The 18,747-nt window shown below is 50.2% G+C and overlaps 1 protein-coding gene across 3 annotated transcripts in view; it reads right to left on the reverse strand.

Moving 5' to 3' along the window:
• The window catches only part of WNK3 (WNK lysine deficient protein kinase 3), a 794,746-nt gene that overhangs the window by 494,492 nt on the left and 281,507 nt on the right, over positions 1-18,747 (reverse strand). For all 3 annotated transcript variants that reach the window (XM_086940176.1, XM_086940174.1, XM_086940175.1), the window contains exon 7: positions 4,450-4,669. In XM_086940176.1, the coding sequence (XP_086796302.1) occupies positions 4,450-4,669 (220 nt within the window). The remainder of the gene's footprint in view (positions 1-4,449; positions 4,670-18,747) is intronic.

Below are 18,747 nucleotides of genomic sequence, written 5' to 3' on the forward strand. Positions count from 1 at the left end.
GTCTACCTAACATCCCTCTGGCTATGGAAGGCGGGAACACACGCCTCAGTCTGTTGCAGATGCAAAGACCCCAGGGGTGATTTCTCTTCTATAGCGTAGCCGTGGCCAGTTACCCAAATATATTGGAACACCGTCATATCTACTCTAACCCATGTAGTTGGGTTGCATATTAAAAAACATCCTAAAATTGCATTACAAGGCATATGGAGGTTCTAGGGGATCCCCGAGAGGACAGGACTTTGGTTGGGTTAGGCATATAGGTGGATAAAAGAGACCTAGCCAAATAGTGGATGTCTCCTGTAGCCCCATCGATAATGGAAAGGACGAACGGCATGGACTTGTGCGCCAAGATGGAAGACACAATATACAAGGCCAGGATTGTCCCGTAAGTATGAGAGGGTATGGTGGTCATACCACAGACCAGATGTAGGGGTAAGATGAGACTGTATATTCGTAGGATGCAAGTGTGGGAAGGAGACAGTTTGTGAAACGGATGTGAAGAGGGGATGTAGAAATAGCTGAGAGACTCTAGTGAACATTAGTAGCTATTTAATTGTGTCACATGAGCAAAAAACTGGTTTACCCACATATTTTTAACAGGCAGATTCAAATTTGCATTACTAATGAACAAAAACATTATACCGACTGTGGTGTTAATTTCCTGCAGACTACAGCAGAGATAATACTTCACATTATATACCCTCTGTCCCAGCAACAAAGCATTATGGCGTCCCACACATTTCTGAGTGATCTACGTAAGCCAGGCTTCTCCAATAGCTTGTGAGCTACTGGTACCTCTTCAACTACATTTAAGTAGCTATCATGAGTGCAAACAACCATTAAGAAATGGGGTAACCCATAAGGTATGGACCTGGGCCTTCAATGGTATCAAAACAACAATGGTCCTAGACCTATTAATTATACAGATTGACTTAAATCAATAATATCCAAAATGTTTTGTAAGTAGAGCAACCACAGTCCGTCTGCTCTATTGTACTAGAAAAACTTTTTGTACCACACAATAAACCTAAACCACCAAAAAGAGATTACTTTTGATTTATTAACTTATTCATCATCTTTCTTGATATTTTTATATGTTTTAACAGTTCATATTATACACAAACATTTCATTTCCAAATTGATAAAAACAGAGGTTGCCCAAGAAAGGGGGAGATCAGGAGTGTGAAAGCAAGTGAACGGAAAGGAAGCAAATTAGAGGGTAAAGAAATAACTATTCACATTATTTACAAAACAATACCGGACTTTCTGCTCAGCCGTATTGAGACCCTGGCCAACTTATTTAAAGTTTTTTTAGAAAATTTTTTGAGTAGACATATATCTGAAAAGTATTTTGCACTACATACAGTTCTTTAGTTGGTCCAAGGGTAATTAGAGATACTGTCGACGTTTCGACTCGTCTTATGCCCAACCGGTGATTTAAACCTTGGGATTGCGAGTCTTCATCAGGACAAACGTAGGCAACCAAGGGATACTATTAACCCCTTCAATAGAACGAAACCAAGAGGAAGTGGTCCTGAATTCCAACTTTCCTTATAATATTCCTTATTTTGTGGATTCCATTCTCACCACATCTCGGTAAGGATTCAATAATTCATACAGGCACCATGGTAAATTATTACCTTAGAGAATTTTGGGACTTGTCGCAGATTCTAGATAGCTCCAGTGGATCAATCAGGTAGATTGTCTGCGCATTTTCCAGTGCACATAGTAGGGGTGCCTATTCCTCGGGTCAGATTTCTATCTGCCGGTGTTAGCGAGCCATGTAATGCGGCCAAGCCTCGCTTTTTCCGTGGACGCCTCCCAATAATGTGAATAGTTGTTTCTTTACCCTCTAATTTGCTTCCTTTCCGTTCACTTGCTTTCACACTCCTGATCACCCCCTTTCTTGCACAATTCCTTTCTTGGGCAACCTCTGTTTTTATCAATTTGGAAATGAAATGTTTGTGTATAATATGAACTGTTAAAACATATAAAAATATCAAGAAAGATGATGAATAAGTTAATAAATCAAAAGTAATCTCTTTTTGGTGGTTTAGGTTTATTGTGTGGTACAAAAAGTTTTTCTAGTACAATAGAGCAGACGGACTGTGGTTGCTCTACTTACAAAACATTTTGGATATTATTGATTTAAGTCAATCTGTATAATTAATAGGTCTAGGACCATTGTTGTTTTGATACCAATGAGTGCAAACAAGTCTGCAAAATTATAAGCTCTGGCTTGGTTGCATATACGTATACCAAAAATTAGAACATGTGTATTCGAAATGAAAATGTGTATTTTCGAAGTCATAAGTGAATGGAGAATAATGCTTCAATTTCCGGAATATATTTAAAGCTGATATTTGAGTGATAAATCATGCGGCATTGAGGAGACCTATTACTATTATCTTGGTGCCAACGGGCATTGCTACTATGGCTGTTGTGTAATAACAAAACAGAGGCAAATCCACATTGACAATGCCTTTTTTGCATTACGTCTGGCAACTGTGCCGGTTGCACTGACATGATTGCTTCAGGCGCCCCTGCCTGATGCACTGAGGTGATCGCTGCTGGCGACCCTGCCTGATGCACTGAGGTGACCGCTGCAGCCAACCCTGCCTGGTGCACTGAAGTGATCGCTACTGGCGACCCTGCCTGATGTTTGGAGGTGATCGCTGCTGGCGACCCTGCCTGATGTTTGGAGGTGATCGCTGCCGACGACCCTGCCTGATGCACTGAGGAGATCGCTTCTGGCGACCTGGCTGGATGCACTGAGGTGACCGCTGCTGGCAACCCCGCCTGATGCGCTGGGGTGATCATATCTGGTAACCTGGCACGGGGTGGCTACTACTGTCATCTTGATTGATGTTGTCACTTTAACAAGAATAATAACATCAGTGGCTCGGGATGATTGTCATTTGAACATAAGTAGCTTAAGTAATACAGAATAGGATGGAGACCCTTGGTATGAGCCCAGTACATCACTATGGCATGAACTGGCTGACTTCTGCTGCAGAAAGTATAGGAACCACTCAGACTTGTCAGATGTCTTTTTTATATGTGAGTGGTCTCATTTTTGCTTTCTGAATCACTATTTACAATTTCATGAAAACATTAAAATTGCAAACAGTTTTCCATATCAAATCCTAGAAGCGGATCAACATTGTTGTCATGGGGAAATCTTAGAATTCACAACAATATGCAAAATAATTAAGACATTACCAATAAATGATTGAAACGGAGTCTAATCTATTTTCTCATTCCTATAATAGGCAACTTTGTTACGACCCTTAAATTCACCCAAGGACAAAAAAAGACTCCAGAGGCCAGAAGTACGACCATTTTATTTAGCGCCTCGCAATAAGCGACTAATTGCGAGGCGCAAAATAAAACATACAACAGTGTGTTTAACACTGTTTGCGATTCCCAATGAGGTCGCAAATTGCGAGGCTCATTAAGATTAATGAGCTTCTCGCAATTTGTGAGCCCATTGGGAATGACAGCCCTCCCAGGGATGGTGGCCTGCTTGGCTCAGCAGACCACCATGCCTGAGACTGCTTTGAAATAAAGCTGTTTTTTTTAAACTAAAACGGAATGCATTTTTTTTTTAAGGGCAGACAGTGGTCCCTGGGACCGCTGCCTGCCCATCAAAAATATTTTCGGAGGCATTTGCAAAGGGAAAGGGGTCCCCTGGGGACCCCTTCCCATTTGCAAATGCATTACCACCTACTTGAAGTAGGTGGTAATTGCAAGTGTTTTGCGACCACAATTGCGGTTGCAAAACATTAGTACATGGTTTTGAGACTCGCTATTTGGAAGGGAATGCCCCTTCAAAATAGCGAGTTGCAAAACCTATTTAGCGAGTCGCGAATAATTTGCGACTAGCTAAACAGGCTTTGTACATGGCCCATGATGTTTTTGCATGCACAAACGGGTCGTACATCTGGCCGCAGGTACCTAATCACCAAAAAGAACGCAGCAATGATGCTTCATGCAGGCACACACCCTAACAAATAACGTGAACTAATCTCAATGTTAAAGGGTTTGACTTACAAAGTAAGACTATCCGGAGGAGGGTACTGTCAGGAAATTCTCTAGAACAGGTCCACTGCCCAAGCAGTTACAGGACTACCGGGGAGTCATGTAACTGCTACGCCCAATTGGATAACAGATAATCACACATATAAGGGGGTATCTGATGAAATTGTAGAGTACGTATACAATAGAAGTTATGTTCCCCTACACAGACTGTACAGGTAGATAATTACCAAAGGTTGAATGCTGTCTGTATCAGAATAGAATTAGTAAATGCTAGGGCAGGTAAAAATCATATGGATCGCATGAGGCACAATAAAAAGGTACGTGCAAATAACACTACGAAGAGTTTTGATGAAGAAGGACTGAGCGCTCCTTCAGGAGGTTACACAGACAGGACTGCGGCAAGCTCACCATTTCAAAGGCCACTTCATCTGGGTTGTCAGCTTCCAGATTGAAACCAAACTCGATGGCTTCGTTGTCCTTGTGCTTTCCTTTTAGCTTCTTGGGATCTTCCACCCACAGTCTAAGTGCCAAGGAAGGGCTCATGCCATTGTCCTCTTCTGCGAGTTCCACCCTCAGCCCAGTGTCCTCAGCGAAAAAGGCGTGATTCAGGAGCTCCTTAACAGAAAGCCTAGGAGCAATGGTCAAGAGAAAGGAGGTCATTAGCCCTGAAGCTGCCATCTAACATCTTGGCGAAAGTCATTAAAAACACCTCTGTTCTTACAAATATAACTTTCAATGGTGATGATAAAACACTACCGCACTAACAAACATGTACTGTCCAAATCGTACTTCTTAAGACCCTGCTGAAACCTTTGTGGCCAAGTATAACCAAATGAATGCTGGTTAGGCGCCTGTTTCATATAACTCACTGCTGAAATAACACGAAGCTTCAGATTACCATCTCACACACTCCGTCTATAAGCAAGAATACACTTGCACCCGCCCTGGACCAACACGACAAGAATCGCTACTCACATACAACACTGACTTGATTGATTGGCACCGGTTACAAAATTACAAACTTTGTATTATTATGACTGGTCCAGACTATTACTGAAATATTTGTTTTAAAAAGCCACGTGGGCATCAGTCATGGGGTGCCTTTGAAATTAGGGTCCTAACATGTCAACAGATTAAAAAACACTGGCCTGGCAGGCTACAATATTCCGTTTTTTGTCAAGCTGTCCTTGCGCTCAATTCAAGACGTGTGAATTCTAACCCTTGCGGAGAAGGCTGTGTGCCGTCCATGCTACCCTAGAAACGGCACTGGTGCAATACACAATGTTGCACCCATCATTTTGAAGAAGTGCATAGTCTTACCCTACCTGGAGCATCAGCTGCTACACATGTGAGGTGCTGTCTTTTTATTGTGGTATCCCACCAACTCAAACGCAGGCCACACACGACCATGAACCACTCACCTTTTGATTACTTTGAAACTAGAGTAGATAGTGCTACACAGGATTTTGAAATTTCTCGTAGAAAGGCTTCTTAGCAATTTGACTTAAAACTTAAAACATTCATCCCAGGAACTCTTGAGAATCCAACATGTGACTGTCCACCTGTTTAGTCAAAGTGCACCTAGACATTTTTGAATACTTTTGTTTCTTCTTTTTAGCCATACACACACGTTTCTCATTCTCACAATTCACACTTAGATTTGCTAATCTTAACCTTGGTCTCCGGTTTGATCAACCATCTACTTCATTCGCTTCCCTAATCACCTACCAACTACTCAAGAGAAAAACCACAAACTCGCACGATAAGGCATCCTTCACCGGGGGGCGTGGCCAACAGCCGAGCATGGTGGACGTGAGCTAGAATCGCTCCGTCCTAGTTTCCCCTATAATCCTGGAAAACATGCTGTAACAGTGGGGTTTGGCCCCTAACCCCTCGCCTGAAACTTGCAGAACCCTGATCCGAGCTGCCGGTGCCTGGTTGCCGGCGCTGGGAACCCTGCAGAGAGTCGCCGACCGCGGACGCCGCACGCAGGAAGAGAGGCCTAAAACTGCTGAGGAGACCGCGGCCCACAGTGAGCTGACGGGCGGACCGGAAGTGACCCGCGCCCGGCTGAGTAGGAACGCCGAGTGCGGCGGAGCGGATCTGGAGGCTCTGAACCCGCCGGAGCAACGCCACGGATTCCTCTACTGCTGCGGCACCCGCGGAGTAAATAGCGGACGTCGGGGCTTGCTGGAGAGCCGCCGGCGTTAAGGGACATCTGACGTCCAAGCCCGGAACACGGCGATGGATAGGACGATCGGGACCGCGGCTGGCGCCCGACCCACGGTGCCACACACTGCCGAGGAACATATCCAGAGGGTGGACGGCCTGAGCGAGGTGAGAGGCGGACCTGCTGGTCGGCTCGGGCGGGGCTGCGGAACAAGGCACAGACGGAGTCTGGCGCTCGGAGGCATACCACGAGGTCCTTTCGAGAAGGGTGGAGGACGGAGTCACTGTTGGGGGTCGGGCTCCTGCTGCTGAGCCAGAGGAACACTTACATGGCCGGGCCTGAATATTAGCCTGCCGGGCATTTGGGAATACCACTTATCACTCACTGGAGTGCCAGGCTCCCTACACGACCGGCTCCAGCGGCAGCGCCGAGTGGGCTGCAGCGGTGGCGGCCTCCCCCCAAGGGCACTGGGAGTTATAGCAAGACCTCAGAGACATCGGAAAAGCTACGCCACGACCCGTGGCCGAAAGGGGCCGATCGCCGGTCAGTTGCTGGTGCTGCCCAATAGTTAAGCGGAACTGGCTCGGACCTGTCGCGGTCTGGACACCCCGACACGAGGGGCTCATCACCTTGCGCTCTACGCCACTCACACATCGCACCAGGTGACCACCGCGGGCCCACCCATTGTCTGGGGTTCTGAGGTCACGACACCACAGCTGGCCTGACTGAGAGGAGAGGACGAGATACCGGTCCTGGCCGCGGACGTGCCTAGAACCACTAGCCGAGCAGAACACCGAGGCATCGGACTACCCCCCGAGGTGCGCAGTTGCACGGCACTGCACATAACTGGCCCGACCCGGCGGTGAGAGACCGGAGGTAACAAGGGAGGGCAGACAGGGCAACAGCATATCGCCCACGGGGAACATAGCGGAGGTGCAAGATGGGAAGGCATAGAATCCCTCGTGGTGGCGCGCAGGCATCTGGCTCGGATGATCCACTGGCCTCTTCTAATGAAGACGTGATCCCGCCCACGGGTACTACCTCCCACGAGGCTAAGCTGGACCTCATACTATCGGAGATCCGGGAATCCAGAGAGGCACTCGAAATTCGGATGGATACGATGTCGACAGGCCTATCGCTACTCAAAGATGACCATAAGAAACTAGCGGAGAAAGTGTCGGAGCAGAAACTTGCGCTTGCCGATTTGATACCCCAACAAACGGAACACTCCACGAGACTGGAAAATCTAGAGAAGCAAATGCAACACCTGAGAGAAAGGGTCGACGATGCGGAAGGGCGCTCGAGACGCAACAATGTACGCATCTTGGGCGTGCCGGAACGCAGTGAGGGGACAAATCCGACCTGCTTTGTGGAGGAATGGCTAAAGACTGTGGCAGACCCGGCAGACCTAACCCAGATGTACAGCGTGGAGAGAGCACACAGAGTCCCTCCCAGACCACCGAAGCCGGGGGCTTCACCTCGCCCCTTGATAGCACGCCTCCTCCACTTTAAGGACAGAGACGCCATCCTGAAGGCCGCAAGGGAAAAAGGCCCCATAAAATTTGAGAACCACTCAGTATCCTTCTACCCAGACTTCACGCAAGCGGTGCAGAGGGCCAGAGCATCTTTCTGGGGAGTGAAGAAAACACTAAGGGAGCGCAACATGAAATACGCCTTGTTCTACCCGGCACGCCTCAGGGTCATTCACGATCACAGAACTTATTTCTTCGACAATCCGGAGGAAGCTTCGGAGTGGCTGGAGGTTACACTCACCCCGATGCACCCCACACGTGAAGAACAGGAGGTGCCGGAAACACAGAGGTCGGACAGCCGGACGGAGTCTCAAGGTCGCCCTAGTCACCCGGACACGGAGGGGCCCCGCATTGATCATCAGGACCGGGAGGAAGAAGACGGCTCGGCAGCAGTAGCGCGACTAACCACCAACGCACTGGCGGAACATGACGCACACATCGGGTCACCATCAGAGAGTCGGACAAGTTCCCATACAGCGGCCTCGGACACGGAAGAAAGCATACAGTTGTTTCCCCAAATTACAGCACAGATGGTGGCAGACATGTGATCCTAGCCCCTGCAGCGACGGATTGGTAATGTAGCGGATGCTCTAATCTGTTCGAGGGGAGGGGGGGGGGGGGGGGGGGGAACCAGGAACCTGGGACACTTTTGAACGTAGGGGACAATGGTTACGAGACTTTCAGACGCAATCTGGAGAGTTTGTCTGGGCTCACACCTCCAAGCCTAGGCACAGTTCCAAGATTCATATACCCATGTTGGGTGTTACAGTTTGGTCCTCTGAGGTTGTAGAGGGGGACCTATAAGTTGGGGTAATGTTCGCAAATGTAGCACTGAAAATTTCCATTTTGTGGTCAATATTGTTAAGGACAATGGTTTTGGAATACTTTGAGGACATCCGGGGTAATGACGTCCCCTAATGATTATGTGGTCTGCACTTGGAATGTACGGGGATTGGGCTCAGTACACAAAAGACACAGAGTTCTAGCACAACTGCATAGGCGGCGGGTGCACATAGCGTACCTCCAGGAGAGGCACTTGAATGAATCAGAGGGGGCCAAAATGCTATGGAAATGGAAGGACCAGCTATTCGCCACTAAGTACTCTGCATTTTCCCCGGAAGCAGCCATTTGGATTAATAACACGGTCCCGTTTAAACTCATTGAATCTAAGATAGACAGGGAAGGCCGCTACGTGCTTGCTAAGGGATTGCTGAACGGTGTGTGTGTAGTGCTTGGCTGTTTGTATGCCCCGGAAGTGGAACAATCACTGTTTTTTGCGGAACTAGGTAGGGCACTAGCGGATTGGGTGGAGTATGATTGGATTATAGGTGGGGACTGTAATGCGGTACTAGGTCTCACGCTCGACAGACCACATCCCCTTCTACATGCAACTGAGAGTAGAAGGCAGTCGGAAGCATTGGCACAATGGGCTGAGGGGTGGGACCTAGTCGACACATGGCGGGCACTTCATGCATCACACAGGGAATACACATTCTACTCCCCACCGCACAAACTCCACACCAGGATAGATCGCATCTTTTGCTCCAAGACACTTACACCGTCGATTGTGAAGGTGGGACATATGGGGAAGACATTATCGGATCACAACCCGGTGGAATTGTCCCTGAAATGGGGAAGAATACCCACCCCCATACCGACGTGGCGATTGTCCCCAAGCCTCTTAGAAGACTCGATTTTTAAGTCCACCCTATCAGACGCTACCGCACACTACTTCACCGAGAACACGGGTACGGCAAGCTCCAGGCAGGTCGAGTGGGACGCTTTCAAGGCGACAATTCGCGGGGTGGCCATGGGCACCAAAGTAGGCATCAAACACCAGGTACTGAGGAGACTGCGAGAGGTAGAGGACAGTCTAGCGGCGCTGGAAACCGAGGCCGCAGGCACGGGCGGCGCCCTCACGCAACTACAGGAGGCTAATATACAGTATGCGGAACTTCTGGAAGAGCTAAGGGTTCTAGACCATAGGGAATACACCGCACGACAGCACACACAGGCGGACAGGGCGGGTGCGCTTTTGGCGCGCCTGACCAGGGACGCACCGGCAGCCACCCCTATCATGGAGATTCAGGATCCCTCCGGGAAATTAATACAGGGACAGCGGGAAATCAACACGACGTTCCGGCGTTACTACGCTACTTTGTATGGCCCACACCCTCCACTCTCGGAACCGGGATTGGAGGAATTCTTCTCCGACGTATCCGTTCCTCAACTGAGTGCGGCACACAGCGAGGAACTGGTAAAACCCATTACGGTTGCGGAAATTAGAATGGCAATTAGGGCTCTGCCCAGAAACAAGGCGCCCGGGACAGATGGACTCCCGGCGGAGTTTTACCTAACATACATAGACCTGCTGGCCCCCCGCCTTCATGAGTTATATAACGGGGCACTGAAGAGCGGTGGCCTGACTGACCCCACACTGCAAGCCCTAATTGTCTCCCTTCAGAAACCGGGAAGGGATGCTTTGCGACTAGACAACTACAGACCGCTGTCACTCCTGAACACTGACTCCAAAATTCTCAGTAAGATACTGGCGGTGCGCCTGTCCCAGCACATCCCAGAAATGGTACACCCCGATCAATGCAGGTTCGTACCGAATAGGAGCACGGCGCTAAATTTATGGAGGCTCAGTCAACTCATGTCTCCAATCACAGGGGGGAGTGACACCGAGGGTTGTATCTCACTGGACCTACAACAGATTTTCGATACGCTCAGATGGGACTACATGTTTGCGGTCATGACCAAATTTGGGTTACCCACCGGATTTATAGCCTGGGTGTCCCTGTTGTACCGGAAGCCTACGGCAGGGGTTCGGACCAACAAATGTATTTCTGATCGGATTGAGATAGCGCGAGGCACGAGGCAGGGGTGCCCTCTCTCGCCCTTGCTGTTTATAATCGCCCTGGAGCCCCTAATGCTGAAAGTACGATCTACAGCGGCTGCGTTAGGGATTAATAGGCTCAACACCCACCATGTCATATCGGCGTATGCCGACGACATACTACTGTTCCTAAGAGACATAAATAACCCAGTGACGCCATTGCCGCGGGTCTTTGAGGTCTTCCGCGAGTTATCGGGTCTCGCCATCAACGAGACAAAGTCATACGGCTTTGGCTTTCAGGGCCCGGTGGCGGGAACACAGGTTCAGTTTCCGCCGCACTGTTTCCAGGTGGCACCCGTGACATTTAAGTACCTGGGTATCCAGATATACCGACAACCACAAGACCTGCTGGACGGAAATCTGGGGCGAGCACTGACTAACCTAGCTGCACGGGTGCAATTTTGGACTACTTTGCCGCTATCGGTGGCAGGGAGGGTGGCTATATCAAAAATGGTGGTACTGCTGCGTTTAATGTACTTCTTTCCGAATCTACCAGTCTCTATCCCTATGCCTTTTTTTAAGAAACTTAACACTTTACTACTCGAACTAATATGGGGGAAGGACAGGAGGCGCATAAGCATGACCAGATTGCAACTACCCACGGATCGGGGCGGCTTGGGAGTGCCTGATTTGTTCGCTTACAGCTGTGCGTGCCAACTGCAATGGCTAGCTTATTGGTTGGCTGGCCGCAATTTACACGAACTGAACATGACAGAGGGCGAAAGACACCGGGGGGGATATACATCGGCTGATACTGCCAGGGGCCAAAACACCGGTGACGACTCCACCCCTACTCAAACTGGCTCTTGCATACTGGAAGAGGGCGATCAGGTATACAAATAGGCGTTCGAATTATGCACCCTTGATACCACTGTTGGGCATCCCACTGGGGACAGGCCCGATGACTGAAAGAAGACTGCGGGTGTGGCAGGAGGCAGGGATAACACAAATCGGGGATTTCTTCTCGGATAACAGGCTACTGCCATACGAGGAATTCGCCAGGCTCCATCAAGCGCCGAGGGCGCTCTTTCTGCAACATGCACAACTGACTCACTACATAGGCACCCACTGGTCGGAGGACGGGGCGGAGCCTACCACCAACACGTTGATCACTATGCAGTACCTCATGGGGACGGGTGGTCACTTGACAAAATGGCTGACTGCTGGGATACGGGAAGGCAGGGCTGACCCCCTACAACCCCTGAAATTGAGATGGGAGGTGGATCTAGGGGTGGCGTTGAATGCAAAGGATTGGGACCTGGTATTGAGATTGCCTAAGAAAGTGTCTCGGAACCCTAGGTTTAAATTTATACAATTGATGATTATACACAGGGCATACTTGACTCCCCACAGGATACACATAATGTTCCCCGCTGCGGCCGATACTTGCCCCAGATGCCAGCAGGACGATGCAGGTATGTTGCACATGTTCTGGGAATGCTCTAAGCTGGGACACTACTGGGGTACAATACACCACATATTGAATGATATAGCACCGGATAGACCCTACACATCCGCTTCATATTGCATGCTGGGGATAGGACACAAAGAGAAAAAAAAGAAGTGTGGAATCCAGATTTGTGGATCTGGCATTGCTACTAGCGAAGAGGTCAATGGCGATGAGGTGGAAATCGGCAAGGCCGCCAGACATAGGGACCTGGAGCGGGGAGGTGGTCAGGTGGGGCAAGGCTGAGGGACAGGAACTAGGCAGGGAAGAACGCAGAGGCCTCAGGAAACATCCCATCTCAATGGAATGGAATGCCCTACTTATAGCGTTCGAACAAGGCGTACAAGCACAGGAGGACTAGTATGAGTCTATCAACCATCACAGGGGGACACTATACCCATGGCCGAATATACACGGGAACTGAGATGCAGACACACTATGAACTACCTGCTGTACACGTATGATGTAACCGGGGACCGGTACCCCTATCGGATGCAGATTGTAATGTGCATATTGACACAAAACCACCATAATGCTGGCTGATATGTGGAAGAGTAAGTGCTGGGGGGGGGGATTGAAATGTATACTGAAATATATGTCACGATGCAGAGATATAATGTACGAATAGCTATAACCTATGCAGTGACCTATCTTGCAAATAAAGACATTTTCAAAAAAAAAAAAAAAAAGGCATCCTTCACCATCAAATAATTTATTCTACAACATTTTATGCAAAGTGGGTACAATAACTTATCGACAAGGGGGGTCTACTGTTAGCCAGGGGCTCTTCCTAGCTGGCATCAAATTCAAACAAATCCTCCGCTTTGTCCACTGGGTCTAAAAATCTAATTTTTCACATATAGGATCGTTAGATTGGATTTAAACTTCTGCCCAGAATGAAGTCAAATTGAGAACTCAAACATTATGACACCGTATGATGAGGTTTTCCGAAGAAAACAGCTCACAATAAAAGGTCCTTAATAATCCTCGTGCGCTATGCAGCAATAGGAGATATTCCAATCTCTCGGGTAACAAGGCCTGCCTGCAGGTGACCGAGCTCTCCAAACTCTGGAGGGGCGTGCATCCAAGGTAGAGGTACGTCTTCTGAATCTCATGTCCATGGCCTCCTCTACAATGACTTTGGCAATCTGATCTAGGCTGCACCTCACAGGGCCGATGTTCTTCTCTTGTATAATTGACAGGGCCCTCACAAGGCAGGCCCCATTGTTGCCATATCCCACTGTCCCAAAAATAGTCCTACCTTGTTCTCTGTGGGTTCCTCTGGTGGTGATCAAGGAGGCAAATGGGTATGGAAGGCAAGGAAAGTATGTATTTAAAGCTCATTCTCCAAGAGGTGAAACAGCCCAGCTGCTCTTGTAAGAAGCATGCCGTTCCAGCTGCAGGAGGGCAGCTACTTGGGAGTGAAGAGCGGGGTTGTGCTAGGTACTACTGCATTGATTCTGCCTGAAAGGCCCACACTACAGTGGCTCAAGCCTCATTATGTAACCGTAACTTAACAAGGAGTTGGAGAGCTTCGTGGCGAGTAGCACGCGTCTGCGGAACGCAAAGCTACAGGTGAATGGGCAATGGGTTCGTAATATGTGCTTCCTCCTCCTAGTACGATGAAGTGTGTAATGGAGGGTACGTTGGCACCTTTGGAATCTGATTAATTTAATTGAGTACGTGGAATTTTGAGAGAATAACTACAGTTAATCATTAGAAGGAAGATGAAAGAAGTTACTGGGAGTGTGAACGTCACTGCTAGTGGGATGAACTGGATAGAAAAGAGGGAAGAGGCCGGGAAGCATGCTGGGAAGCCCAGAGTAGACAGGAAGGTTTGGGATGAGTCAAAAGAGAATGAGGGAAAGGCAGAGGTGAAACATTTGATTTTTTAAATGACTTTATTGGGGGCGTGGCTAAGATGGCGCCGGAGTAGGACGCACTTTTCGGTCCCTCCGGTGCTGCGTTTCTAAAGCCTTGTACAGTGCCCAGCAGGGTGTACTTCAGCGGCCCAGGAGAAGTGGCAGGTGTGCCGGTACATGCCAGGGAGCAGTACGGAGATTTTTTCCGGCCACCAGAGACGTTGCTGTGGACGCTGGAGACTGCGGCCTGCGTAGCCCCCGAATCCCCGGGGTTGCGTGCAGCCAGGGCAGAGTCAAGAGTACGGCACGAGAAGCGAACTTGGCGCTGCCGCGTACAGCGGACATCGGAAGGAGTGTGAGCACGTGGCCGCGACCCAGCCGCAACATATCCCGCAGAGGTGTGAGACGTAGCGGACGGCGGTGGGATCTCTTCCCCTCCTCCTGTCGGCCCGTGGAGCGGCAGCCGAGACTGCGGCCTCGCGAGCCTTGGCTGGGGTCCGGCGCCGCCCAGGACACCTGGGGGAGCAGCTTGCTGAAGGCAGGACTGGCACCTTAGGATTCAGCGCACGCACTGAGTGAACACCACTGGGGTCTGGAAGCATAAAGGGAGCGCCACAGAAGGGACCGGCAGCGGGTTGCAGGACGCCTTAATAATAATAATAATACCGATATTTATAAAGCGCGAACAGCTACCTCACAAGGAGGTGTCCCGGCGCTGAGTGATCATTTTTCCAGGTAGGAATGGGCGGAGAAAAGGGAGAGAGTGTTTAGTTATTCTGGGAAAAGAGCCAGGTCTTTAGCTGCCTCTTAAAACTGGCTTCCGTTGGAGCCAGTTGGATGTTGACCGGTAGGGCGTTCCAGAGTGTCGCCGTGCAGGCAGAGAAAGATCTGCCTCCGAGTCTGGCTCTCTTGGCGCGGGGGATGGAGAGCAGGTTTCGTGAATTAGAGCGCAAGCATCTCTCCTGATAGTATCTGGGGAGTCTAAGCTTTAAATAGGAGGGGCAGGTCCCCTTTTGGGCTCTAAACGCCAGAGTTAGAGCTTTAAACTTGATTCTGCAGGCTACAGGGAGCCAATGCAGATCGCGCAAGTACGGAGAGACATGCTGTTTAAAAGGGATGTTTTTTAGCAGTCTCGCAGCCGCGTTCTGCACGATCTGCAGTCGTTGCACCAGATATTTGGGTAGGCCGAGGTAGAGGCCGTTTGCGTAATCCAGTCTGGAAGTGACTGTAGCATGGACCACCGACTTGCGACAGTCTTCAGGCAGGAGGGACAGAAATTTGCGAAGGTTTCTTAGTTTATGGAGACAGCACGCAGAGACCTGCTGTATATGTGAAGAAAAGGAGAGACTCTCATCCCATCTTACTCCCAGATTTTTCGCATTGGTGCTGGGTAGAGGAGGGATACCCATTTCGGAGGGCCACCACAGGCTTGGGGGGGGCCGAGTATGTTTGCCAAAGAAGATGACTTCCGTCTTGCTTGCATTCAATTTGAGTTTGTTTGCATTCATCCATTTGGCAACATCTCGCAAGCATCCCTTCATATTGCTGAAGGCTGCCTCTGAGACGTCCGAGAAGGGGAAAATTAATTGTGTGTCGTCGGCGTATGAAATCGCCTTGACACCCCAATTAGCAATAAGGGAGAAGAGAGGAGCCAGATAAATATTAAAAAGTAGTGGACTGAGGGCCGAGCCCTGAGGGACACCACACCAGAGGGGTTTAGGTTTTGAGGAAAGGGGGCCCAAGGCTACTTTCTGGGTACGATCCGTGAGATAGGACTGTAGCCAGCCCAGAGCCTTATCTTCCAGGCCTGTGTTTTTTAGCCTTGACAGTAGCCTCACATGGTCCACAGTATCAAAAGCGGCAGATAGATCCAGGAGCACCAACATAGCCGATGCTCCTGAATCTAAAGACCACCTGATTGACTCAGCCACTTCTATCAGAGCGGTCTCAGTGCTAAAGCCCGCCCTGAAACCCGACTGGGTTTCATGTAGTGTGTCTCTTTCTTCTATGAACCTGTTCAGTTGGCGCTGTATCAGTTTTTCAAACATTTTGCCAGGGGCTGCTAACAGGGAGATTGGCCGGAGATTGCTCAAATCATCCGGGGCACCGTTTGGTTTCTTTTTTAAAGGCAGGAGTGTGGCATGTTTCCAGCAATCAGGGAATAGACCAGTTTTGATAGATGTATTCCAGATATGTAGCAATGAAGTGGCAATTGAGTCCGACATCATTTTCCAGAGCTTGGGCGGGCATGGGTCATCAGGAGCCCCTGATTTACATTTTTGTAGTTCCCTTTTGGCCTCGGCGAGGGAGATAGGATGAAATTGAGCTAAGGCGGGGAGGGAAGCCACATTATCATTTGTGTCGGACATAATTGTGGGCTCGGGACTGGTGAAGGTGTCGTAGACTTTCTCGATCTTTTTATCAAAAAAGACCGAGATGTCCTCGCAGAGTTTCTCCGACGGAGTCACTTCAGTTTCAATTGCCCGAGGTTTAAAAAAGGATTGAACAATTTTAAAAACTTCCTTGCTGGATTGTTCAGCTTGCTGAATGGAGGTCGCAAAGAACAATTGTTTTGCTTTTTTTATGGATTTGTGGAAAACACGCAGGGCTTCTTTATAGCAAATTTTTGCTGATGTGGAAAAATTTATCCGCCAGAGACGTGGGTGAAGGGCTGACCCGGCGCGGGCAGCAAGGCGGTCGCCATTTTGAGGCCTACATCACTACATCGCGTCCGCCGCGAGCAGAACGGCGCAGAGTGGGCCCACGGCACTCGAGGAGCCTGGTGGGGGATTGCCTGGCTTGGAGGCATAACTGCCCAGCCCTCCCAACCTTGCAGTGGTGGGGTGAGTGGCGAAAGTGCGGAGGACAGACACTGCAACCCCACCCCACGCAATTTTGGCGGTAAGGCGACCTGCATTTTAGGGCCTCCTTTTCCTTGCCCCTCAACCGCAGTCCAACGTAGTTGGAGTGAGCAAGAGGGCGGGGTGGGCCGGCCAGACCCCCCGGAGGGCGTCAACGAGGCGCTCGGTGAGGACCTGACACCGGGCAGGGCGGCGACGTCATCAGCAGCTAACAGGGGGCCGAGACATGGCGGCGCCCAGGCTCAAAAAAGACAAACCGCCGAAAGACACTGGGTAGAAAGTCACGCAACAGGCAGCGTCGCCAAGCACTGGGAAATCCCCGCTCCGCAATGACCCGGAGGGCCCAACGACCAAAGCTTTCATGCTGGAGCTATTCGTAGCAATCAAAGAAGACATCACGGAGTTGCGCTCCCAGCTTGCGCCAGACCTAAGGGAAATACGGCAAGATGTGGATGCGGTGGGGGAACGTGTCGCGACGCTGGAGGACCATGACCTCAGTACCGCGGAGGATATACACAGGTTACAGCAGGATATCCTACTCCTCACGGACCAAAACCTGGACCTCCAGGCACATGCAGAGGACTTGGAGAACCGATCTCGCCGAAATAACATACGAATACGGGCGGTGCCGTGGAAAGGGGAAGGTACAGATCTGAGAGAGTACGTGGAAGCGCTTTTTCGATCCATTCTGAACGAGGTAGCACCGCAGGAGAGCAAGCTGGACAGGGTACACCGTGTCGGTCTACCACGAGGCTCTAAGGCCCCACCTCCGGACATTCTGGTTTGTGTCCACGACTTCCAGCTCAAGGAACAAATCTTGAGGATGGCGCAGAACCTCTCCCTCTTGGAATTTCGAGGCCATCGGCCCATGTTATATCAGGATCTTGCGGCCTCCACCTTGGCCAAGCGTAGAAGCTTCCGACCTGTCACTACCTTCCTTCGGGAGCAAGGGGTGCCCTACTCCTGGGGTCACCCTTTCAGACTTATCTTTAAATGGAAGTCAAAGCGCATCCAGATCCGGTCGCTGGAGGCAGCCTGCGACCTCCTGGGTCTGGACTTACCTGGAGGGTCGCCTGACACGGATGCTTCCCCTTCCCGGCAACGTCGCCGCTCCCAAGAACGGCAGATGGTCGGCAAACCTGAGACCTCGCAGAGACCGGATCCCACGGTCACCCATCGCGAAAGGGGGGCGGCAGTGGCCTCGGTGGCCCGTGTGACAGAGGCGACAACGGAGGAATGAGCTCTTTACTCTGAGCATACACCCTTGGGCTCATTGGCTGGTGCCGGGGGGGGGGGGGGGGGGGGGGGGAGACCACCTACCCGTGGTTCCAGGACACGATCCAGACGGCTGTCGAGGGAGACTGGAGGACGATCGCTGGTTCCATCTATGTGCGTCCTCCTTACCTATTCACCAATCACCTTCGAATGATGGACGATACGTATGTTTTGAAATGTTGGGGCTACTATGTTCTTTCTCTTTTTCTTCTTTTTCTTTCTTTTCTGGGGTTCTCTTGGGTGTGGCAGCCATTCCTGTCCATCCTGGCCACTGAGTTCAGAGAAATCACGTGCCCTAGGTACTTACGCCTCCTACGTCTATCACACACGGAGACCAGCTGAATTGGGGAGAGGGGGGCTCCCTACTATTGGGTAAGACTCAGACCTGGACCTGGGGAGGGAGGGAGGGGAGAGGGTAGAGGGGGAGTTGGGGATGGGGTTTGGGGGGGGGGGGGGAGCAGGGGTTCTCTTTTTTTTTCTTGTTCTTCCTTCTTCTACCTCTTTCTCACCTTGCATCGCACTGGGCGTGGTCATATGACCACGTTCCTTATTCAGTGTTAGTACCGCTCCTGGTGCAAGGGGTGGGCCGGAGAGGGGAGAGCGCCTACTGGAGACATGCAAAGCACTTCCAGAACAACGGGCCACTTGAACCATGCATGC

This window comes from Lissotriton vulgaris, chromosome 10 (assembly GCF_964263255.1).
Source record: "Lissotriton vulgaris chromosome 10, aLisVul1.2, whole genome shotgun sequence".
Lineage (NCBI taxonomy): Eukaryota > Metazoa > Chordata > Amphibia > Caudata > Salamandridae > Lissotriton > Lissotriton vulgaris.